The 23606-nt window shown below is 41.1% G+C and overlaps 1 protein-coding gene across 1 annotated transcript; it reads right to left on the bottom strand.

The window, feature by feature from the left end:
• Window positions 1–22456: 22456 nt before the first annotated feature.
• LOC113696705 (uncharacterized) lies at window positions 22457–23257 on the bottom strand. The gene is made up of 2 exons (XM_027216083.2): window positions 23024–23257; window positions 22457–22876 (listed from the first exon to the last, which is right to left on the bottom strand). The coding sequence occupies exons 1-2, from the start codon at window positions 23255–23257 to the stop codon at window positions 22457–22459; spliced, it is 654 nt and encodes a 217-aa protein (XP_027071884.1).
• Between the last annotated feature and the right edge of the window lie 349 nt (window positions 23258–23606).

Below are 23606 nucleotides of genomic sequence, written 5' to 3'. Positions count from 1 at the left end.
TTGGACTAGGGTTTGTAATCAGTGGTACAAATCCCTAGTATAGTGTCCAGGAACAAATCGGGTGCGCATCATGGCTCGAAGCTTGGGCCATGGAATGAGCTCGAGTAGCCTATTTCTCCTTCTAGACTTCTTGAATTGGTCTCACCAAACCACAGCGTACTCAGTGAATTCCATGGTTGTCAACTGCACCTTTTGCACCTCGGTGTAGTTTTGTCAAGAAAAGACCATTTCGATCTTGGATAACCATTCGAGAAAGGTCTCGAGATCGGACCGTCCTTTGAATTCATAGATTTTCATTTTGATCCCCTTGAACACATCGGTAGGTCCAGTTTGGTCCCTTTGCCTTGGTCGAAAGCGAGGTTCCTCGTCGTCATCATCATGATTGGAACCATCAGATTCCTTCACGTCCCTTCGCCTTTGCGTGGACTTAGAAGTTTTGGTGTTCCAGGCGCCCGGAGTTGCAGCAATTCATCTTGAATTGGTTCTCGCATGCGTTGGAAACGTCTTTCCATTTGCTCTATCATCTTTTCAAAATCCATGGGGTGGGATACTCCTTCGTTTCCACTAGACATGGAATTTCGAGTGTACCTGCAAGAGTTAGTAGCAAAGAAAAGGAAAAAGAAACGTTTGGCCTTTGCCTTTTTTTGTCCTCTCTTTTTTTTTGTTTTTTTTTTGTCTTCACTCCCTAAGTGTATACTCTCATGCTCATATATGGTCACTCAGATCACTCTAATGAGCTCACCAAAATTTTCTCACAGCCCCTTGCAAACCTTGAGAAAATTAGAGTTCCTCAAGTGCTCAAATTAAGCTTAAAAATCAAGTTCACGCAAGAATTTGAGGTTCGTAAGAGTAGAAATTTTCTTGGTAAACAAAATTAAGACACTAAGAATGGAGTGGTACAATATATTTAAGAATAAAATCGGAAAAAGACTTGACACAAAAGCTACAAAAAATTAAGAATGACACTCGAAGGCTCTAACCGACAAGGAAGTCGGTCCTTGTGCCTTGCTGGATTTCTTGGTCCGTGTAATTCTTGTTCTAGTCGACTATAGGTGCTAGGTCTGTTTGTTTTGCAGAGGTGCGGGAAAGCCTGGGTTTCAATATGGGCAAGTGGGGGCTACAAATCAGGAAGCAATAAGAATTTGGAACTCCTTTGGTTTTAGAAACCAATCAGGGTTGGAAGTCCTCTAGCAGCTGTCCCTTTTTCTTTTCTAGATGTGTAGCCAAGTGGGCTCCTCTTCCTAAGCGCTGGAGAAGTGCACAAAGACTGGGATATTTGGTGGCTTAAATTCAGACCCTCTTGGCTGTTCAACTCACAAGGAGCAAGAACAACAATTTGAATGAAAGTACATAAACAAGGTGACGCGCTAGTTCCTCCACGGGCTTCCCCTCTTCGGGTTACTCAAGAACCTCCCAAGAAAAGTACAAGAGCTCCTCGAAGACCCTTTTACAGATGCTCGAGGGTATTTCAAGTTGTTCAAGAAACGCAAGGCTCAAGTTTTCAAGGTTCAAGAATCTCAAGAAACCCAAGAAGTTGTTGATCAGAATTTTTGAAGGTAGACTAGGCACAATGTAACCTGAAATTGATTCCCAACAAAGCTCTAGTTTCTTGTTTGAGTTCCCCAATTCAATAAAAGTATTCAAGACACTCTTGTTTCGAATTTGCTTGCTGTGTTTGTTTTGTTTTTTTTTTGTACAGCAGCAACTTCGGATGAACACAGGCTTAGGTTACCCAGAATTTTTCCAGGTCTGTGTCGAGTTTTGTCCAGGTCTGTTTGGTGGTTTTTTTTTTTTTTTTTGCAATTGGGTATTCTAGGTTTGGTTCACAAACGGGTCAAGGAGTAGCTCCAGGTCTCGACCAGTCTTTAACAATCAAGAATCATACACCAAACACAAAAGAATGTCCAGCAAAGAACTTCAGGAAGATCGCTACAATTTCCAGATTTCAAGGTGTCAAGAATCTCTTCAAGAACTCCAAGAAATCGTGAAGTTTGCTCACAAAATTTAGGAACAAGGTACCACTACTTTCCTAGATAACAAACAACTTAGCAACGGCACAAGAACAGATTTAGAAACAACCAATACTCAACAATTAGACACGAACAGAATTTGAAAACTTCAAAACTACACTTTGTGACTTGGAAGAAGACAGCGAGCAAAGTTTTTTTGTCCTTCTTTTTCTGTTAACAACGACGAAATTAGCACACAACTAGACCAAACACAACACAATTAACTCCCAGAAATTAAAACGACACCAAGATAGAATCAAACAATGATGGCCAGAACTTGAAAACAAGGGAGACTCGCAGACAGGAACTCGCGGACAGATTGCAACGTGCAACCAAATTTTTTTTTTTTTTAACTAACGAGACAGACACGAATTAAGACATGAAATGAGAAAGAAACGAGAAAGAAATGATGTTACCAACAAACTAGCTCTGATGCCAGCTGATACAAATCTCGTTGGTAAAGAAGATTCGCGACCCAAGATCGCTTGTCAGATTTGTCTTCAGACGCAAGAAACGATAGCAGCGGAAACCCTACGACCCCTCTAATCCCCGTGACTACGAACCTATTGATACTATCTCAACCCGTAATCAAACGAATTAGCGAACCTCAGGCAAGTGTAGAAGGCACCACAATTCAAGTGCGATTCTTGAATTGATAAGCCAACAAGAACACTAGAGTATGACTCTAAGTTGTTCAAGGGATGCTCGAAAGCTATAGAGAAAATTATCTCACTAGGTTTTTTTTATGATAAAAACATCCATCCTTTATTGATGTAATGTGGTGCCTTAAATAGGCTACAAGTAAAACCTAATCTAATAAGGAAAAGAAAACCAAAGGTACGGCTGGTATGGGCCCTAACAAGTGAAGAACAAGGAAAAGGAAGCTACGGCCTCAACCCTCGGTGGATAGGGCTTCATGCGGGCTTTCCTTCCTAGGCAACCTACCTTAACATATAATGATGAACAAAATAGCAATCCTACCCTTGGCGATTCTATGTGCAACATGCACTTAGCCAATTATTCAAGTTAATCGAACTAACACGTAAATAAATGAAACTACTAAAATGGAAAATGAGGGTTTGGCAAAACCCTAAACCTCGGGTGCCGCTTCAATGCGCAATAACGGACATCGATCACCTTCACCAGGGCGTACGAATCCCTCAAAGGACTTGTGTATGGCCTGTACAAGTACATTGAGTTGCTCATGAAGTCTCTTTGCACAAGCCCTAGTGATGGGCCCGTTTGGAGCTTGCACGCGGTCCTCGGCCCCACAATCACTCGAGCCATTATTATCGTGCCCACGCACTATGATGCAATCATAAGGTAATTTAATTGATTTCATATCTATTCCACTCATAAAGTTAGGGTTCACAAAAGAGTGTGTTGCACCCGGATCAATTAAAACCCTAGCTAAACGGTGGAAAATAGGGATCGTACCTTCGACTACCTCAGCAGCATCGGGAATCTGCTGATAGTCCAATGCGTAAACCCTAGTAGGTATCTTTGGTCGACTCCCTCCAGCACTAGTCTGTTTAGAGGTTGACTTTTCTGGTCTTTGGTTACTACCTCCTACCTTTGGTACAGTTGGGCATTTCGATATCTGATGTTCGGTACTACCACAAAACAAGCATTTTTCCAATTTCCTCCAACAATCATTCTCCGTATGATTAGACTTGCCATAGTAGCCACAACTAATTTGAGGAGTTATGGTCTGACCACCAGAAGGTGTTCCTCTCGCTCGACGTTACCCACTACGATCTCCTCTTGATAAAGCCCCTCTTGGAGTTTCAGCGACCCTTATTCCTCCCGTTTCCCTTCCCACCTTGGAAGGTGGGGCATTTTTACTAGTCTGTCCAGAAGAGTAACTAGGAATGCTCCTTTTCTTAGTATGAAAATCCCTAACTTGCAATCTTGCACTTTCAACCCTTTGCGCTTTCTCCGGGGCTTCCGTGAATGTAGAGATTTGGGTTGCTGCCAACCCCTCCTGAATCTCCACATTAAATCATTGCACAAAACGTCTAATTCTTTTTTGCTCATTAACCACCAATTCTAGAGCATATTTAGAAAGCTTAGTGAACTTCCCTTCATACTCAGCCATGCTAAGAGTTCCCTGTCTCAACTTTATAAATTCATCCTCCCGCTTCTTTTGGATCAGAGGCAGAAGAAACTTCTCATTAAACTCTCTCACGAAGTTTTCTCAAGTCCAAGAGGTCTGCGTTCTTTCCCACTTTCCCCTTATCACATCCCACCAAGCACGTGTAACGCCCTCAATCTGAAAGGTAGCAAAGTTCACTCTTCTCTCTTTAGTATAATCTAAAGCAGCGAAAATATTAGTCATCCGCTCTAGCCAGTTCTCTGCTAATTCAGGATCAGGGCCTCCAATAAACTTAAGCAGAGCAAACATCAAAAACCTCTCCAAAGCCCTATCATCACCTCTATCCTAGGCCCTGGGTTGGTTGAGTGACCTTGGACCCTGTTGCTCTGCTAATCATTCTAGGATATTAGTCATCTTATTAATGGCAGTAGCCATTTGATTACCCTCTACATTTCCTTGTTCCTAGGTCGGCCCAGTTGCCGATTCCTGATCATCCCCTTGAGGTTGGATTTGCCTAGTCCCACGCCCACGACCTCGACCACTCCTTCGTTCGTCCATAATCTTAGTTATGCCTTATGCAAGAAATAGAGTAATTACGCGAGAAAATACTTAAAATAAGAGCCAATACGAAAATATTGGAAATAACAATAATTAGTATGTATTAACACTTTAAAATTCATACAATTAGCGAGTCATGGGGCATTTGCAAAAATATGTCATACGGGTGTCACAAAAGTGCAATTAGTCAGGCACGGCAAAAGTTAGTTCAAGTGCCTCAAAAGTAGGTCACACAGTCAAGCAAAATACAATGGCCTTTGAACTAGCACCACCCTAGCTAATTCTAACTACAAAAGTCAAAAGAGAGTCATCACTCCTAATCTAATCCTCAGCAAGACTATCAGACGGAATCTCCTCCTCAGGGTCCTCCTCGAAAGGCTCCTCCTCAATGCCCTCCTGAACTGGACTCTGTACAACCTCCATGACCTCATCAATCAACATAGTAGCGTCTGCCAAGATCCCAGAAGCCCGATCCCGGATCTCCTCGCCTATCCTAGTAAATTAAGCTCTAGCCCTCTGAAACTCATCACGAGCAGCCTCAGCCCTAGCCATCTTGTCCACCACTGTCCCCTCTAACTCTGCAATCCTATCACCCTGAGCGTTTACCATAATGTTCAGTTCCTCGACCTCCTGAAGTAATGCTCGTTTAGTATTCACCAACTGACGACGCTCGTCGTCAAGGGACAGTACTAGGTCATTAGGATACGTGTATGTCGCCATATAAGGACATCGGGGAAACCTAGTAGAAGGTGAGCAACGTATACGAGCTCCTCCACCGAGTGCTCGATAGTAAATAGGCCTAAGGGGTTCCATGTGGCCATTAGCATTACCATTACCATTAGCAGCGTGTCCTCCATTACCATTCTCCATCCCTGCAAAACAACCACAATTTCCGGGTTAGAAACTTGAAGTCACTAACTCGCTCAAACATTACTTAAGGTATAACCAAACTATCTCATTCCTAATCTCAAAAGTAAAGTCTCTAATATATCTCCCAATAGATCTCTAAACCTAATGCTCTGATAACAACTGTGACGTCCCTACTTCTCCCTAAGGCGAACCAAAGGGTATCGGCAGGATGCCTGCCCAGCTCTCGCCAGGACTCGATACAATTTCGATTTAAGCTTAAGGATAAATAACCGAATAATAAAAGTCGAAAGTATAAAGAAAAGTTGCTCCCTTAATAAGTATTCAATTCTTACATTTCAAGATACCAAGTACATCACTTTCCCCAAAATATACAACATTCAAAAGTCATCTAATCAATTACATTCAAACCCTAATCAAAAGTGCCTCAAGTCGGCTTCTCCATAATTCCTTCCATTCCAGCTCCTGATAAGGAAAACAAATCTAATGGGGTGAGCGAATGCTCGTGAGGTCAAGAACACTTATGCAATCACGTAGTTCAAATAACAATAGCACTTATTCGAGAATGAAAGCTATAACATTCAAGTAGTTCACAATTAACAATAAAACACACTTGATAAGGATACAGGAACTCTCAAGAACTATATTCCACTTGCTTCACCAAGGCTCGGTCAAATACTTCCCCGCGATGACACTCCATCAACCGGGTGAGTATTATGTCCGTAGAACTTCACTTACTCTTCCCCGTTCACCATTACACCCCCTGCTCAGGGCCCGCACTTCTTTTTTATAAGGCGATACTACTCGAGTATGCCAAGCGAGATCTCTCCAATGGATCAAGCTTATAAATTTATCTCATGGCTCACCAAGCTTTACGACCAAGTTCAGGCCGGCTCGAGTCACAAGGTCGGCCGATGAGTTTGGCCGTCCCCCACTATTATAAATTTAAGTCGGGAAAATTCACTCCAATCGATATATGAAACCATAGCATAATTCACTACTGCAACACTTCACTTAATTCACTTAGTAATTCACTTCAAACAATTCAATATAATTCACTTAAGGGAGAACGAGTGCTATAAAATACACACTGGACTCTCATCGAAGTTTTGGGCATCGAGATATAGCAGCTTAAAGTTGGCTGAAATTTGAACACTGATCAGAAATTTTCTAGATTTGAAGAGCAAACTTTCAGACATTATTTGGATATCGAAATGGTATTCAAATTACACCAAATTTGGTGCACTTAAACTTCCATATGTAGACTACCTCTCTATCAAATTTCATGCAAAAACTCAAATGGGAAGGCAGTTAACAAAACTACCAAAGTTTGAAAAATATTTCAAGGCCAATCTGCCCTCATGCTTTTCTTTCTTTTCCAAACGTTTTGCACAATGAAATCAGCCCCAATTCGATCCATTTTTTAAACCAAGGTCCCATAAGAATTTAATAAACAATTGACAAGTAATTGTCATCAAAATTTTCAAGACAATACATCCCAAAACTAGTTTGACCATTCGGCCAACAAGAAAGGAAAAGCTTTCCAGTTTCCCAGCTTTGTTGCACTTTTGAAATCAGACCACATCTCACTCAATACAAGTTCAAATTGGGAATGGTTGGTGGCGTTGGAAACTAGATTCAATATGATACATTTCATCAGAAGAAATCATTTACAAGATCAGTTCACAAGTGAGAGAAAATAGAGCCAAAAGATGCAGCTCCTCCATTCCTCTCGGACAGGCAATCAGAACAGGACAGCAAACTTTGCCGAATCACTACGGATGACTCAAAATGAACTAGTGGATGATTTTTATACCGTAAGAAAACTATGGATGTCTAGTTTTGAATGCTGCAAACAACACTCAATTTCAAATTTGTACAGAGAGATACGTTCAAACAAAGAGGTACTGTTCGGCTGCCCAGATTACCATTTCCAGATTTCCTTCAATTTCGAAAATTCTAGTTTTGAGTAACCAATTGAAACGATTTTGGAAAGACACTTTGTAAACACAATATACAACATATATCACTCAATTTCACAATCAAATAACCATCAAAAATTCAAAATCAAAATAGAACATCACAACTAGAAATTCGGCCAGCTTGCACTTCCAATTTTCCTTCGATTTTTCCTTCATTTTCTAACCGTATTCACCTCAAATAACGCATAAACAACCACAATCAAATGATTATACCTCAATCCAGCTACCTATAATCCACATCAAGACTGCTAGCCTAACAATTAAAGCAAGAAATAAAATACCTCAAATCTGCTAGCCTATTACATGCTTAGGGTTTCAAACCCATGCAAATCCAATCACTAAACTTCGATTAAATGGAAAGATTAGAAGAGTTGATGGGTTTACCTCTAACCCTTGTTGAAACCAGAAATTTTCACCACAAAAACTGTGAGACCCCGGTTAGTTCTTAATTTTGCTATTATGTGAAATAAAGAGCATTAGCATCATTTTTGCTGCAAAATTTGGTTTTAGGATTGGTGGTAATCCTTTAACTATTATTTTGTTCTAAAAATTTAGAAAATCCTAATTTGGGTTATTACTAAAACCCTAATTTTCGTATTAATCACAAGTTTATGCTGGAGTTCATATTAGGCATACTAATGTATGTTTTTGTATCAGTATAGGATTGGATTTATTTTACAAAGGTTAGGTAGGTTTAAAAAGTTAGAAAATCCTAAACTAGTAAAACCTCTAGTGTTATCATCTATTAGAAATCCTAAGTTGGGTTTAAAACCCTTACTTTTTCCCATGACTAAAAGGTTGTTGGTTGGTTGCTTTTTATGTAGGATAAGGGATGATTAAGTATAGGTGGTTGAGATAGGAGGGTGATTTGTGAAGCAATTAAGTATGATTAAGTGTTTTAGACTAGATTAAGGATGTAACCTATGGAGTTAAATGAAAGGTTTCCATATGTTTGTGGGCAAGAGAGTAAGAAAGATAAAGTAAAGTGGTAAGGGCTAAGAAGCAAAATATAAGCTTTTGCGTGATTGGTTGAGGTGAAAATATCTCCTAAGGGTCTTGACTTATATTACACCATAGTAAATACAAGCTAACCATAAGTCTTTGAGCAAACAAACATCAAAGGAGAGAGAGAGAGAGGGCCGAGACTTGAAGCCAAGGGAGAAGAGAAAATTTCTTCCAAGTTCATCCAAGTTTAGCCATCCATCTTGATCTTGGAGCTTAGGGCAGCAACTTTGGCACTTGATTGTTGTAGTTTCATCACTTGCAAGACTTGCTTGAAGGTAAACCATCTCACTTGGAAGTTAACTTTTGGTGATTGAATCTTGAAGCTATGAAAGTGATGTTCTTGTTGTGGTTGTGAACTCTTATGGTTTATATGGTGAGTATAGCGTAGTTTAATGGTTTATTTTGATGGTATTTTGCTGCATAAATTTCGGTCAAGGCTAGGGAAAGTAGGGTTTCTTGCTTCATGGTTCTTTAAGTTGATTTGGTTGGTTATTTGGCTTGTTAATGGAATCTTGGGTGTGATAATTTCACTTGTATGGTTGTTTATTAACAAAATCCAGTTTGGTCATGAAACCCTAGTTTAAAGGGAAGTTAGTTTGGTTTAGCTAGGGCTTAGATGGTTAGGGTTTGATTGGTTAGGTTTTGAAGTTAGTTGGGTTGGTAAGATTAGAGCATAGAAAATGGTTAGTGTTTGCTAGGTTTTGAGGTTAAGTTGGGGCAAGAATTTCGGGTCTCTTGTAGAGCAAATAGGAGATGGTATGTGTGTGTTGTATTGGTGTGAAAATGGTTAGAAAACTTGCATGCGGTGTTTGCATTTCGACCGTGCGTTTGCGCCACGGAAATGGACTGAACCAGAAAAACAGGACAGTGCTATCCTGCAGCTTCGGTTCCATTTTCATTGGGATCCGTGATGATTCAGCTCTTGGCCAAAACATACAAGTTATAGCCTTGTAACTGCGATTTCCAACGCCTTTGGAATTCCTTGATTCGGATCTACGAGTCCTGAGTTATGGTTGTTCAAACAGGGCCTGTTCGGCAACCTGAACCTAAACGGCTGGGACTGTCTCGTGTATTTTTGTCCAAGTTCCGTTGAGATCTGGGTTGAAGCACCTTCATGAAAGTTTTAGAGCTTTGAGTGATCTGTCTAACTGTTAAATTTCAGAGCATTTGGACCTTGGTAGCATACAAACCGACCCAAACACTCTAAACTATCTGGATTGCCTAAGACAGTTTCTGTTGGCTATTGTTTCTGCCTCTTTTGAGGATGATGAGTCCCACTCTAGCTCTTGATGTCTTCATGAAAGTGTGACTCATTCCATTAGCTTCGAAATGGTGTCTCATACACCATAATACGATAGTCATAGCCCAACGTATGGTCAAAACGGTTCGGGGTAGCAAATCTGCCGTTTCCATTTTCGACGGCCGTTTCCGTTTCCGTTCGCCGTTTCCACCCGCGCGCATGTCCGTTTTACTGTTTTTACTTGATTTATACAGTTTAGTAGCCGTTTGTGGAATAATGTGGTACAACCTTGTGAGGACTTGTAAATTCCTTATATATTTCTTGAAAATTCCCTTTTATTTGAAAATTATTTGGAAATTATTATTCTACACTATCCTACTACTCAATCACTCTAGAAAAGTGCCAATGATCATAGGAAATTAGGGTTTTCCTTTCCGATTTCAATTCGAAGTAAAATAGGATTTTTCGTGTATCCGTAGTGTAATTATCCGGTATGGAGTAAGGATCAAATTTGGTGCTTAAGAGTGACTTTTAGGTGAGAAATAATATGTGATTAGAAGCAATGATAAAAAGTTAGTGAATAGGAAGTAAAAACCTTAGTACGTGTGATTTAAGGAAAAACGGTGCGAACCGACGTGTACCGTGCACTACCGATTGAACACCCCACTTGACTACCATTTCCTTACCAGCACATAACCTTGATATTGGTGGAAAATATCCCCCCTCATAGCTATCCTCTTGGCCGAAAAATTGGACTCAAAATGCAAGGAAAGAAAAAAAATTTTTGGATGGTTTTAGTAGTGCCAAGTGTTGGCAATTTGTGGCTTTGACTAAACTTAATTTTCTTACCTTCTTATCTTGCAAATTAGCTCATTCTTCCTCATTTTTTTTTCTGGTTTGGGCGAGACAAGAGAGAGAGAAAGAGAGAGCAAGATAAACAACCTTCTTTCATCTTGATTTGCACCATTTGAGTGAAAGAAACAAGATTCTAAACCGATTAACTTGTGAGTTGTGAACTTGGGAAGCTAAGGGAACCAAAAATTTCAAGAGGAGGCGAAGTATTACTCTTGCAAGCCCTTTTGTTGAGGTATAAGGTCTGACCCATGGCTTTGGTTCTTTTATTTTTGTTTAAATTGTTATATAACTCATGTTTTGGTTAGATTAGTAACTATACAAGTTGTTGTGATGATTTTGGGGTGATGTATGTAAGCTAGGGTTTGACTGATTTCCTTCTTATACTTGTTGTAGGAGTGGTATATGATGTATATAAGCTTGTATAAGAGGTTGTGGTAGTGATTGAATCAAGAAAATGAAGAGATTGCCCTTGAAATCCCAAAATTCCAGATTTCTGGAATTGTATGCTTCAGTTCTGTCCGGTTTCAGTACCCTATGTTAGAGGCCAAATTAGACTTGGTACAAAACATGAAAGTTGTATAGTATGATGTTTTATAGTTGCCTACAAAATTTCAACCCAATTGGAGCAACGTATCCTGTGAAAAGACCAAAATACCCTCACTGCCCTAGGATGTATCCAGTGATCCGTTTTTCAGTTCATCTAGTTGACCGTGTATATTCACTATGATCCGTACTGATTTAGCCATTTTTCAAAACATTAAAGTTTTAGTACTCTGTCTTATCTTTTCAACGCCTCCAAGAACGCCTTAAACGAACTTTGGTAACCTGAGATATGGCCATTTAAATGTAGTACGGTTAACTAGCCGGTTAGTTGGAAGTTGGTTCTGTGAATTGGGAATTTGACTGGGTTACACTGGAAATTTGACTAAGTGATCTTCATAAAAGTTGTAGGCCTTTGTCTTAGCTTCGAAACGGTATAAGTTACACCCCAATCTGATAAGTGTAGCTTCGGTTATGTCCGTTACGCAAAACTCTATCAAATCTGTCTCTTGTTAAACTTCATTTCCACACTTGTTGTTAGCTTGATTTTGTCCTTGTATTGTCTTGAACCTATTGAACGGCTATTGAAATTAGATTGTTGTGTGTGTACCTTTGGGTTTGAATGAGGAAAATAATGAAGCCATAAATTGCTGGAAATAGGAAAATACAAAAGGCATGCTGCCCAAATTTACGCTCGAGGACTAGAGAATACACTTGCGACTTGGGTAAAGTTGATAATTGAATATCACTTGAACCATCTAGGACTTTTGCTACTTTGGTTATTGAGGGTTATACATTAGAACCTAGCCGAACTTGTACCCTAAGGAAAAGCGGTAATAATCACTATAAATCTGTTTTCCTTGTACTTTCGACTCAAAAGTTATTTCCAAGTATACATCTTACAAAATTCTTCAGTTTGAAAAGCGAGCAACTGTTTCACGACTATTCTCCAAGTGAATTTCAATTTCTTGATTCTTATTGAACGAAACGTCTAAGTTTCGAACCTTAGTTGCTTTTCAAAGTTCTTAAATCAAGTTTTATCGCAGATTTGGACTCCAAACCCGGAGTACCACCCGACGCGAACACTAGAGGCACTACTTTTGGTGTGTGCTTCCAAATATCTGATTGAACTTGATATTTGTGATTTCTCTTTGACAAATGTGATTACATGATATATCAGTGATTTAACAGGGCAAGGGTGTACTTTATCGCACTTGCCCTAATGAGACTTGTACTTGTTCATCGATTTCAATTGACTTGCTTTACATGTGTATGAATTATATCTTGCCTGAAATTCCAGAAACCTTGTGGCTAGTTAATCGAGTCGAGCCGGCAAGGGTCTAGTCGATTAGATAACAAACCCTGGGTAACTAGTAATGTTGAGCGGAGTGTTATCTCCTCGGTATACTCGAGTATTACCACCCGTGTTTCGTGTGGCGTGCGGGCCCGGATAAGGGGGTTGATCGGTGGACGGAAACTGAAGTGAAGTGGGGTTTTCTTTCTGGACTAGCTATTACTTGAAAGTTGACGGAGTGTCAACTACCAATCGATCAAGCTGGGATGGAGCCGAGACATGAGCCACTGTATCCTTATATGTGAATATGATCCATATATTCTTGATTACCTGAAGTATTATTTCTTTGATTGGACTTGTTTGCTCGCTATTTCACTATTACACTGTTATTACTTTGTTTGATGGCCAATTTGATATTTGAAACTTCACTGAGCTTCGGCTCACTCCGTTAGTTTTGTTTTCCTTACAGGGGTACGAGCGAGACGTGAGACGTGTAAAGACTAGCGTAGTCTAGTTGTTTTGACTTTTGACTTGTACTCGCGCTATTACTCGAATAGAATGTTTTGTATCTGGATTGTATATACTTTGAACCAGTTTGGGTATATTGAGGTTTTGTATCTTGATTGTGCATCAATGTAAGTTATAAGCTTGAATTACGATGTTATTTATGGTCCACGGATGTATGCACGTGATACGAGTGAGTGAGTCCTGGCGAGAGCTGGGCAGGCGGTCCGCCGAACCCTTTGGTACGCCTTAGGGGAAGGTGGGGTCGTCACAAACCTTCTATTGCAGACGGTAGCAGGCTAGGCGGAACCAGTGGGACCTACTAGCTGTCGCACGCGACGTGATTTTCATACTTTTGCTATACTTGCTCTTTACGTAAGTATTCAGGCCGTTTCTATGTATAAGTTGCTTATGTGCGTTGATGTGAATGAAATGGTACTTAGGCGAGGGTGTACTTTATCATACTCGACCTAAACCCTAATTTGCACCTGTATTTGTACATGACATGCGTATATGAATTGTTTTGGGACTGAACCCCTGGAGCTTGTCGCTCGGGGTGACTTTTTGAAATATGATGAGTTTGGGGCCCAATCTCAAGACCTAGATGGACTATTTGAGTCGGCCGGGGTTTGGTCGAAATCAGTCCAACCTAGTCTTGAGGTCACCACATTTGTGAACCAAGTTCGATTTCGTTTTGATTGCTTGAGCCATTTTGTGCGGTTGACTGGCCAGTGAGGGTGATAAGAGGTATGGTGGGAGTACAAGTGGAGTTTTACGGACCCTTATTTGTGGTCGACGGAGTGTCGACAGGAGGTCACACGTGGCAAATGACTTGACTTTGGAGCCAACCTGTATCCTTAACTTGTGCTGTTATTTCTTTTGCTTTTGACTTGACGTCTTTGTGACGTAATTGTTCGTCTTGATGTGCCATTTACGTTTTTACCCCTATTTACTTACTAAGCGTATAGCTTACCCCTTTTCCTTGGTAAGGGGCCGACGCGGGAGACTCTTTGGCACTGTCACTAGTATAGCTAGGTTTAGTTTGTAGTAACCGGACAATTAAGCTGGTCCTTCTTGTTATAGTGATCTGTGTAAGGACCCTTCTTCGGGTCTACTTTCTGATTTTGGTTGTTATCACAAGGTGATGTAGTGGTCTGGATATCTACTTTTGAGGGTGTAAATAGAACTCTTTTGCCAATGTATATATTGTGAATAATACTCTTTTGGTTTATATGGCTTTCATTGCTTTGCGTTTTTGAGTCCTGGCGCGAGTTAGGCAGACGGTCCGCTAAGCCCTTTGGTACGCCTTTGGGTGCGGTGCGGTCGTCACAAAAACCTCCAAGAATTTCCACTAGATGATGTCTTCCTCCAAGCTAAAGTTAATCTCCAAGTAGTTTTGAAGTTGGGTGCAAATTTGGAAGTGAAATGGAAGCAAGAATTGAGCAAGTGAAGTGGAGCTTTCTTCTCTTCTTTTCTTCTAGTTTCGGCTAACTCCAAGGAGAGAGAAGAGAGAAGGGTTTGCTGTGTGAAGCTTCTCTTGGAAGCTTTAAGAATTTGTAGCCAAAAGCTATGTAAAAGTCAACTATGAATAGTGCGCGAATAGTGTCCCGAACTACCACTTTTCTCTCTTGTTTGTTTCACTTGTGCACTAATTCTCAAATGTAATTCCTTTAACACTATAATTATTCACTCTTAGTAGTCTAATATAAGTTTCTTAAATATCCACTTAGTCGTTTCGACGCGAAATACACGAACTTCCGATTCGTGCGCAATAAGACAAATTTTAAAAGAAATTCATGTAACGATAATATAATTAACTAATATTAGGGTAAATAATTATAAAAATAATTATTTTAAGAATAAAACATGAGTCCTCACATGATATGCCTGATATATCCCCTGCTACACTCTTACCACCTCTATTGAGAAGGGCACGTGGTAGACCAAAGAAGAAAAGGAGAAGGGAAGCAGACCAAAGATGAGGGACCTCCTTCAACTCAGACAGGAAGGTCAACAGCTTTCAAATGCTCTCTTTTTCAGTCTTATGGGCACAACAAAAGGACTTGTCAAAGATCTCCAGTTACAGCAACAAAAGGGGGTAATGCATCTAGTTGCAAGGTTAGAATAGAAGTTGCATATTTACTACTACTAATGCTGCTTTGTTGCTGAATTACTGAAGCTAGTGTGACATTCTAACAAGTTTCATGATTACAAATATATCAGAGAAGAGGGAAACCAGGCAGGGGAGTTGCCAATACAGGTTTGTCTGGTGTTGTGCTATGGGTAAGGCTCCTACTAATTGCTTAATTTAACACTTTATTAATAGGATATATATTAAATTATCATATTGCATTTCCTCATTATATTTTAAAATTCAGGATCATGCTACTGACAACGTGCCTGTTGTTTTCTCAAGCCAAGGAAGCAATTCTACTCCTGATCAAGAATATCCAATTCTATTTGCGTTAAAGGGATTATCCGCTCCTTTTTTTTTTACCTCAAGTCGCTAAAATGGTGGGATAATCTCGGGAAACACAATTCCTATTTCTTCTGAGGTTCGAATGGGTGCTCAAACTTCTTCTGATGCTGCCAATGTTCAAATTCAATTTAAAACTAGACCAAGTGGAAATAAAAAGGTATCAACTTGTCCTCCATCACTATGATATTGGCATGATCACCAAGTTTTCATGTAATTTCAGCAAATGTTTTGCAAATTCACTATTACTTCACATTGTTTTGCTTTAGAGAGAAAGGAGAGCAAAGGCTAGACCATCAAACAAAGAGAATAATGCAGCAAGAGGGACTAGTACTACCTCCATTCATTCACAAAGAGCTTCTAGACAAAATGCTAGTCCACAAATCAATAATGAAGTTTCTCAAGCATCAATACCTGTTACTACCAATGCTGCAACCAATTCTTAACTCACACAATGGTGGAAGCAGCTTTAGCATGTGGTTTGAAGGTCTACAGCTAACATTAATTTTTTGTGGTTAGTAGGCTTTGTGCCTTCTAATTAGTAGGTTATGAAGTATTCCACTAAGTTTCATGTTTGAGTGGTGCTTTATTGTGTTGAATGGCAATTTTAAGTGCCTACTCTTAATTTTTTGTGAATCAAACTATAGTTGCTGGAACTTTTAATGTAGGTTTCTTTAGGCTTAATTGGCAATCCCACCATATATACAACATGTTTAAAATGGTGTTTTTGTTTTCTGTGGATTGCTTAGCATATAATTCATTAGGACTGTTGTGAGAACCCGTAATTTTCTTAATTTCTAGGTTTTATTTTCTTTTAATTGCACGCTTTTTCATATTTTCTTTAATCGAAAAGTTTTAAAAATAATTTTTACGAGTAAATATGGTTTTTAAATCATTTTTCTAGTATTAGTTAGTTTTTGAGAAATTAAGAGCGTATACGGGATGTGGGACCCACTAGTATGGTAAGTTTGTTAAAATTCGGTCAATTAGGTTAAGTTGTGTATACCGGGTTTAATTTATCAGGTGTTAAGAGATAATTGAAAGTTACCTAGATGGATTATCATTGGAGATCCGAACTAACATTACATTTAAATTCAATAAAAGGATACGGGCGGCTCTCAAGAGCCCTTTTCCTCGCTTGCCGTACTTGATCTCGCTCCGTTGACCCTCCGTCAACGCTTAAAGAAGTAACCAATACCGTAGACCCTACTTTCTCCAATTTTCATCCATCTCACATACCCCTACCGGGCCCGAACTCCATTCAGTTTACAATGGTAATACTCGAGTATACCGGAATCAAAGGTCTCATACCCAATGATTCCATAGAAACAGTCCCCATGGCTTATCAATCTCCTCGACCATGCCCTTGCTGGCTCGAGTCAATTGACCGCCAATGGGGTTGAGCTCAGAGTAGACAGTAAGAGTCATTGGATACATGTCCAAACGACACCAATTCAGGTATATTCAAAGACATTCAATTGATACAGTAACAGTCACATAAGCCAGTCACATAAGCCCTTGATTGTAAGAGTGATAAAGTAGACTCTTAACTCAACCAAACTCATCAATACACACAAGCATTCAAGCCATAGATTTCCAGTATAGCGAAGCCATGAAGTAACAAGTATGTGAGTAATACACTCACCAATCAAACAAAAGAAATTTCACAAATTTCCGTCCAATGAGCGCCTTAGGTCACCAGCACGCCCTAAAACATTCAAGTAAACACAATGAGACTCGAATACGAGTCATAAACCGAATCCACACACTACTAGAGTAAAATAAAATAGAACGTATAAGTGCAAAATCAAACTAGGACATGTGCGGAAATGAAATTTAGGTTGAAAAACAAAAGGTAGATTTGCTATTGCTTAGCGGAACTAACACAACTGAAGCTACACTTGTCAGATTGAGGTGAAATTTACACAGTTTCGAAACTAAGAGAAAGGGCTACAATGTTGAAGAAGGCCACTTAGTCCAGTTTGTAGTGTAACTAGGTCAAAATTTCAATGTACCAAACCAGAATCGCACAAACAGGTTAGCTAATTGTATTCTGGTTAAATGACCATAACTCAGGCTACCGAAGTCCAATTAAGGTGTTTCTAGGGCCGTTAGAAAGCTAAGACATAGCACGACAACTTTCATGTTTTGGCCTAAATCAAACTCAGTACACATCAGGGTGAACGGTCGCGATCAGTTTGGGTGAACTGCCAACCCTGACCGCCGAGCTCCTACCTAGGGCAGTCTGGGTATTTCCATCTTTTCACAGGCTACCGAGTTCAGATTGGGCTGAAATTGTACAGAAAACTATAAAACATGATTTTCTACAACTTTCATGTTTTAACCTAAGGCTAATTCGGCCTCTAACTAGGTCTAACAGTACCGAGCAGAACAGGAAAAATTTACAACCCTAAACTGTCATTTTCTGTGCTAACCAGAAATTTCCGCAACCAATCGTATCCAATATATATTAGCTCCAAATTACACTATAATAAGCCCTCAATCCATGACCAAACCATGATTATCATACAAAACAGAAAAATAACAATAATAAATCAAAATCCATCATAACTTCACTTCCAACCATAAACAAACCATAATCACACCATATGTCATCATATTAAGCCACCAAAGCCACCAATTGAACATTATCAAGGCTAAAGGGAAAAGTTCTTAACAACTCACCTTGTAACCTCAAGAAAACAAGCAACTTAACACCTCCTCTTTCCAAACCACTCCACCAACTTAGTCACTACCACCTATCAAAGGCTTTCTACGGAGGGAATTCGAGATTTTCCGGTTGAATCACAAGATTTCTGCAAGAAATTGGATCAACTAGTTGAAGGGTTTTTTTTTTTCTTCTCTCTCCAAGAAGTCTAGGCCAAGAGGATGAGTATGGTGATGACTTTGTGGTGAATTTTTAATATGTAGGAAAGGTAAAGTAATGGTAGAGTCAAAGGTCAAAGTCCAAGGGTGAATTGAATGGTGACACTTGTCACCTTTTGGCTTAAAACTTATCCTTTTTCTCTCCAATGATAATCCATCTAGGTAACTTCCAATTATCTCTTAATACCTGATAAATTAAATCCGGTATACACAACTTAACCTAATTGGCCGAATTTTATCAAACTTACCGCACTAGTGGGTCCCACATCCGGTATACGCTCTTAATTTCTCAAAAACTAACTAATACTAGAAAAATAATTTAAAAACCATATTTACTCATAAAAATTATTTTTAAAACTTTCGGATTAAAGAAAATATGGAAAAGCGTGCAATTAAAAGAAAATAAAACCTAGAAATTAAGAAAATTACGGGTTCTCACACTCTCTCCCTCTTAAAAGAATTTCGCCCTCGAAATTTCCTCACCTTGATTCACGAAAAGTTCAGGGTATTTCTTTTGCATTTCTTCTTCCACCTTCTAGGTAGCCTCTTCGACTCCATGGTTTCTCCACAATATCTTTACCAAAGGAATCTGTTTGTTCTTAGTTCCTTAACTTTCCGGTCAAGCAATTGTACCGATTTTTCTTCGTAAGTAAGCGATTCGTCTATTTCGATTTCCTCCGATTGTAAGATATGAGACGGGTCAGGATAGTACTTCTTAAGCATCGAGACGTAGAAGACGCCGTGAATTCTGGATAGACTGGACGGTAACTCAAGGCGATACGCTACCTTACCAACCCTTTGGAGAATCTTGAAAGGTCCAACGAACCTCGGTTGAAGCTTCTTTCCTCTGCTTGCTGTGACGCTCCGTAACGGTGTGATCTTGAGGAAAACGCGGTACCCGACTTTGAACTCCAAGTCTTTTCTTTGATTGTCCGCATAGCTCTTTTGCTGACTTTGAGCTGTTTGGAGTTTTTGTCGTATTAACTTGACTTTTTCTCGTGCCTCCTCCATCCATGGAATAGTCGTTGGATCTAGGGCTTTCCTCTCGCCGACTTCATCCCAGTAGATCGGTGACCGACATTTTCTCCCATAAAGTGCTTCGTATGGAGCCATTTGAATTGATGAATAGTAGTTGTTATTGTACGCAAACTCTACTAAGGTCATGTGTTGACCCCAGTTACCCCCAAAATCCAGAATGCAGGTCCTTAACATATCCTCTAGAGTTTGAATTGTTCGCTCTGATTGTCCATCCGTCTGAGGGTGATAGGTGGTGCTTAAGTTGAGTTTGGTCCCCAGAGTCTCTTGGAATTTCTGCCAAAATTTAGCTACGAAGCGGGGATCTCTGTCTGAAACGATGCTCACAGGAACGCCATGTAGCCTTACGATCTCGTCCATGTACACCTGAGCCAATTTCTCCATGGAGTATTTCACGTTTACCGGTAAGAAATGGGCCGATTTGGTTAATCGATCGACGATCACCCAAACGGCATCGTGTCCTCGTTGCGTTCGTGGCAAACCTGAAACGAAATCCATTGTGATGTTTTCCCATTTCCATTCGGGTATCTCAAGGGGTTGTAACAAACCCGATGGTTTTTTATGCTCCGCCTTAACCTATTGGCAAACGAGACATTTTGCACGTACAGAGCAATCTCCTTCTTCATGTTATCCCACCAATATGTTCCTTTTAGGTCTTGATACATCTTGCTACTACCCGGATGGATCGTGTATCTGGACTGATGAGCTTCCTCTAAGATCTCCGTTCTTACCGCTTCATCTTTAGGCACCACCACTTGGTTTCGGTATTTTAGAATACCCTCGGGACTGAAGTTGAAGTCGGTTGATTCCCCTTTTTCCACCTTCTCTCCCCACTTTCGCACCATCGAATCCTCCTTTTGTGCTTCTTTAATTCGCTCCAGTAGGGTGGATATTACCTTAATATTACCAAAAACCACCTTATGACTCCCAAGGCAGGGTTTCCACTCGCAAACGGATTCTAACAAATCCCACTCTTTGATCATTAACCCTGCTACCTAAGCCTTGCGACTTAAGGCATCAGCCACCACGTTCGCCTTCCCCGGATGGTAGTTGATAGTGCAGTCATAATCCTCCAGAAATTCCAACCACCGTCGCTGCCTCATAATCAATTCCTTTTATGAAAAGAGGTACCTAAGGCTCTTGTGGTCTGAGTAAACCTCGAAGGTCACCCCGTATAGGTAGTGTCTCCACTTTTTCAGAGCGAAAACAACCGCGGCTAACTGGAGATCGTGGGTTGGGTAGTTCTGCTCGTGAGGTTTCAATTTCCTAGAGGTAAAAGATATCACATTCCGGTTCTGCATCAGCACACACCCCAGACCTTCCCGCGACGCGTCGGTATAGAAAGTAAACCCGTCTACTCCGTTAGGCAAAACTAGAACTGGCGCCATAGTTAATCTTTTCTTTAGCTCCTGAAAACTCCTTTTGCATTTGGCATCCCACACAAACCGACCATGCTTCTTCGTCAGATCGGTTAATGGACCGGCCAGTCTGGAAAAGTCTTTAATGAAACGCCTATAGTACCCAGCCAATCCTAGGAAACTACGGACCTCCGTGGGATTTTCTGGCCTCTTCCAATCCGTCACGGCCTCTACCTTTGCTGGGTCAACTGAGATTCCCTCTTGGGAAATTACGTGCCCTAAGAAAAAAATTTTCTCCAGGCAAAACTCGCACTTACTGAACTTGGCGTATAACCCATGCTCTTTTAGGGTTTGCAGAACAATTTTTAGATGCTGTTCATGCTCCTCGCTAGTCTTGGAGTAGACCAAGATGTCATCAATGAAAACAATGACAAATCGATCCAAGTAGGGCTTAAAAACCCTATGCATTAGATCCATGAAGGCGGCAGGGGCATTGGTCAGTTCAAAGGGCATAACTGCGAATTCGTAGTGCCCATATCTCGAATTGAAAGCAGTTTTCGGAATATCCTCTTTCCTAATCAACAACTGGTAATACCCCTGTCGAAGATCTAATTTCGAGAAGACCACTGCTCCTTGCAATTGGTCGAACAACTCATCAATATGGGGCAGTGGATACTTATTTTTAATCATCACATTATTTAGCCCCCGATAGTCTATACACATCCGCAGACTCCCGTCCTTCTTCTTCACAAACAGTACGGGGGCTCCTCAAGGAGACCCACTCTCTTGGATGAACCCCCGCTCCAAAAGATCTTGTAACTGCAATTTCAGCTCCTTAAGTTCCGCAGGGGCCATCCGATATGGGGTTTTCGAGATGGGCGACGTTCCCGATAGCAGGTCGATTTTGAATTCGATCTCTCTTTCCGGAGGCAGAGCTACTAACTCATCAGGGAATACGTCAGGATATTCCTTTACTATGTGCACATCCTCTACCTTCAATTTATCGGTGGGGATATTGATTAGAAAGGCTAAGAACCCTTGCGCCCCTCTACTTAGCAGTTTCCTAATCCGGATGCCCGAAATCAAGGCGGATGAGGCTAACCTGCCCCTTATATCTAACCTTAAGGTTGCCTCACCAGGAATACAGAACTCTACCACTTTCTTCTTACAATCTAGTTGGGCATTATACCTGACTAACCAGTCCATGCCCAAAATCACATCGTACCCCTTAATGGACAGGCTTATCAATTCCCCTAACAATTTTCTCTCTCCTACCCAAACCTCGCAGTCCTTATAAACTAGGCTAGTAATCAAACGATGATCCCCCGTAGGCGTACTAACTTCTAGGTCGTAAGGTAAACTAGCAAGTTTTATATCCATGCCACATATAAAATTAGGGTTAACGAAGGAATGGGTGGCAACGGGATCTACTAAGACCTTCGCAAATCGGTGAAATATAGGGATCGTACCTTCTACGACCTCGGAAGAGTCTGGGACCTGTTGGGGCTCTAGCGAGTACACTCGAGCCGCGACCTTGGGTTTCATCCCGTCTCCCTTAGCTGGTCCAGCGTTGGTCCTCGGTGGTTGTTGACTTCCCTTTCCATCTGGTTTTAGGATTGGGTAGGTGGCAAGCTGATGGTCTGCGCTTCCGCAACGCAGACACTTTCCCTCCTTCTTCTAGCAGTTATCCTCCGAGTGATTTGGCTTTCCGCAATACCCACAGGGTCCACGGGATGCCGAACCCGAACCTCTCTAGAAACTTCCTCCCTGGCCTCTCCCAGCCGGGCCACCCCTAGACTGAGCCCCTCTACCTGCGCCCGTCTGCCTTCCATCTTCGGCTCCCCGTCCGTACTTGGGAGGGGCACTCTTATCCCCCTGCCCTGAACTGCTCCTAGGAAAGCCTCGCTTCTTTGCCTGGAAGTTTCTCACTTGTAGCCTAGCGCTTTCCATCTGCTGGGCTTTTTCCACGGCCTCGCTAAAAGCGTTAATCTGGGCCACCGCGAGGTCCTTTTCTATTTCTACATTCAGACCCTGAACAAAGCGCCTTATCATCCGTTGCTCGGTCATGATTAGCTCGGGGACAAATTTGGATAGGCGGGTGAACTGGCTCTCGTACTCTGCTACGGACTGAGCTCCCTGACGCAGCCGAATAAATTCATCTTCCTTCCGTTCCTGCACTAGAGGAAAGAAGAATTTAGCGTTGAACTCTCGCATAAAGTTCACCCAGGTCCGGGACGTTTGCTCCCGTTCCCACTTCTGCCGAATGACGTTCCACCAGGAACGGGCCGCCCCTTCAAGCTGAAAGACGGCGAAGGTCACCTGCCTTTCCTCAGTGTAGTGCAGGGCAGCAAAAATATCCACCATTTTCTCTAGCCACCTTTCGGCTACATCTGGATCGGGCCCCCCAAGGAACTTTGGTGGGGCAAACTTCTGGAATCTCTCGAAAGCCCTGTCCTCGCTCTCCACGTGGTTGCCAGGGTTTCCAGGGTTAGGATTAGGGTTTTGACCCTGCTGCTGCACCACTTGGGTCAATAAATTAGTCATTTGCTGCATGGCGGCAGCTATTTGAACGTTAAGGTCAACCCTAGGTTCAGGGTCTGGTCCGGATGAAATTTTCCCAGCGCCCCTTTCAGACGTGGGTTGCCTACTCCCGCGTCCGCGGCCTCGATCACTACGAGTGCCTTCCATAAAATCTAGTAGATCTAGGGTAAAACGTAGATATAGGGTAAAACGTAGATATAACATTAAAGGAAACGGTAAATTTAGATAAGGAACCAAAAGGTGTGCACATTCAAAACATATTCACATATCACACATCAGTGTCAAACAAGTCACATATTAACAGTCAATCAAGTACAAATAAGGAAGTCCATGAGAAAACGGCGTCACCAAAAGTTATATA

The sequence above is a fragment of the Coffea arabica genome, chromosome 6e, assembly GCF_036785885.1.
Source record: "Coffea arabica cultivar ET-39 chromosome 6e, Coffea Arabica ET-39 HiFi, whole genome shotgun sequence".
In the NCBI taxonomy this organism is placed as follows: domain Eukaryota; kingdom Viridiplantae; phylum Streptophyta; class Magnoliopsida; order Gentianales; family Rubiaceae; genus Coffea; species Coffea arabica.
This window is presented reverse-complemented; position numbering and strand designations above follow the sequence as displayed.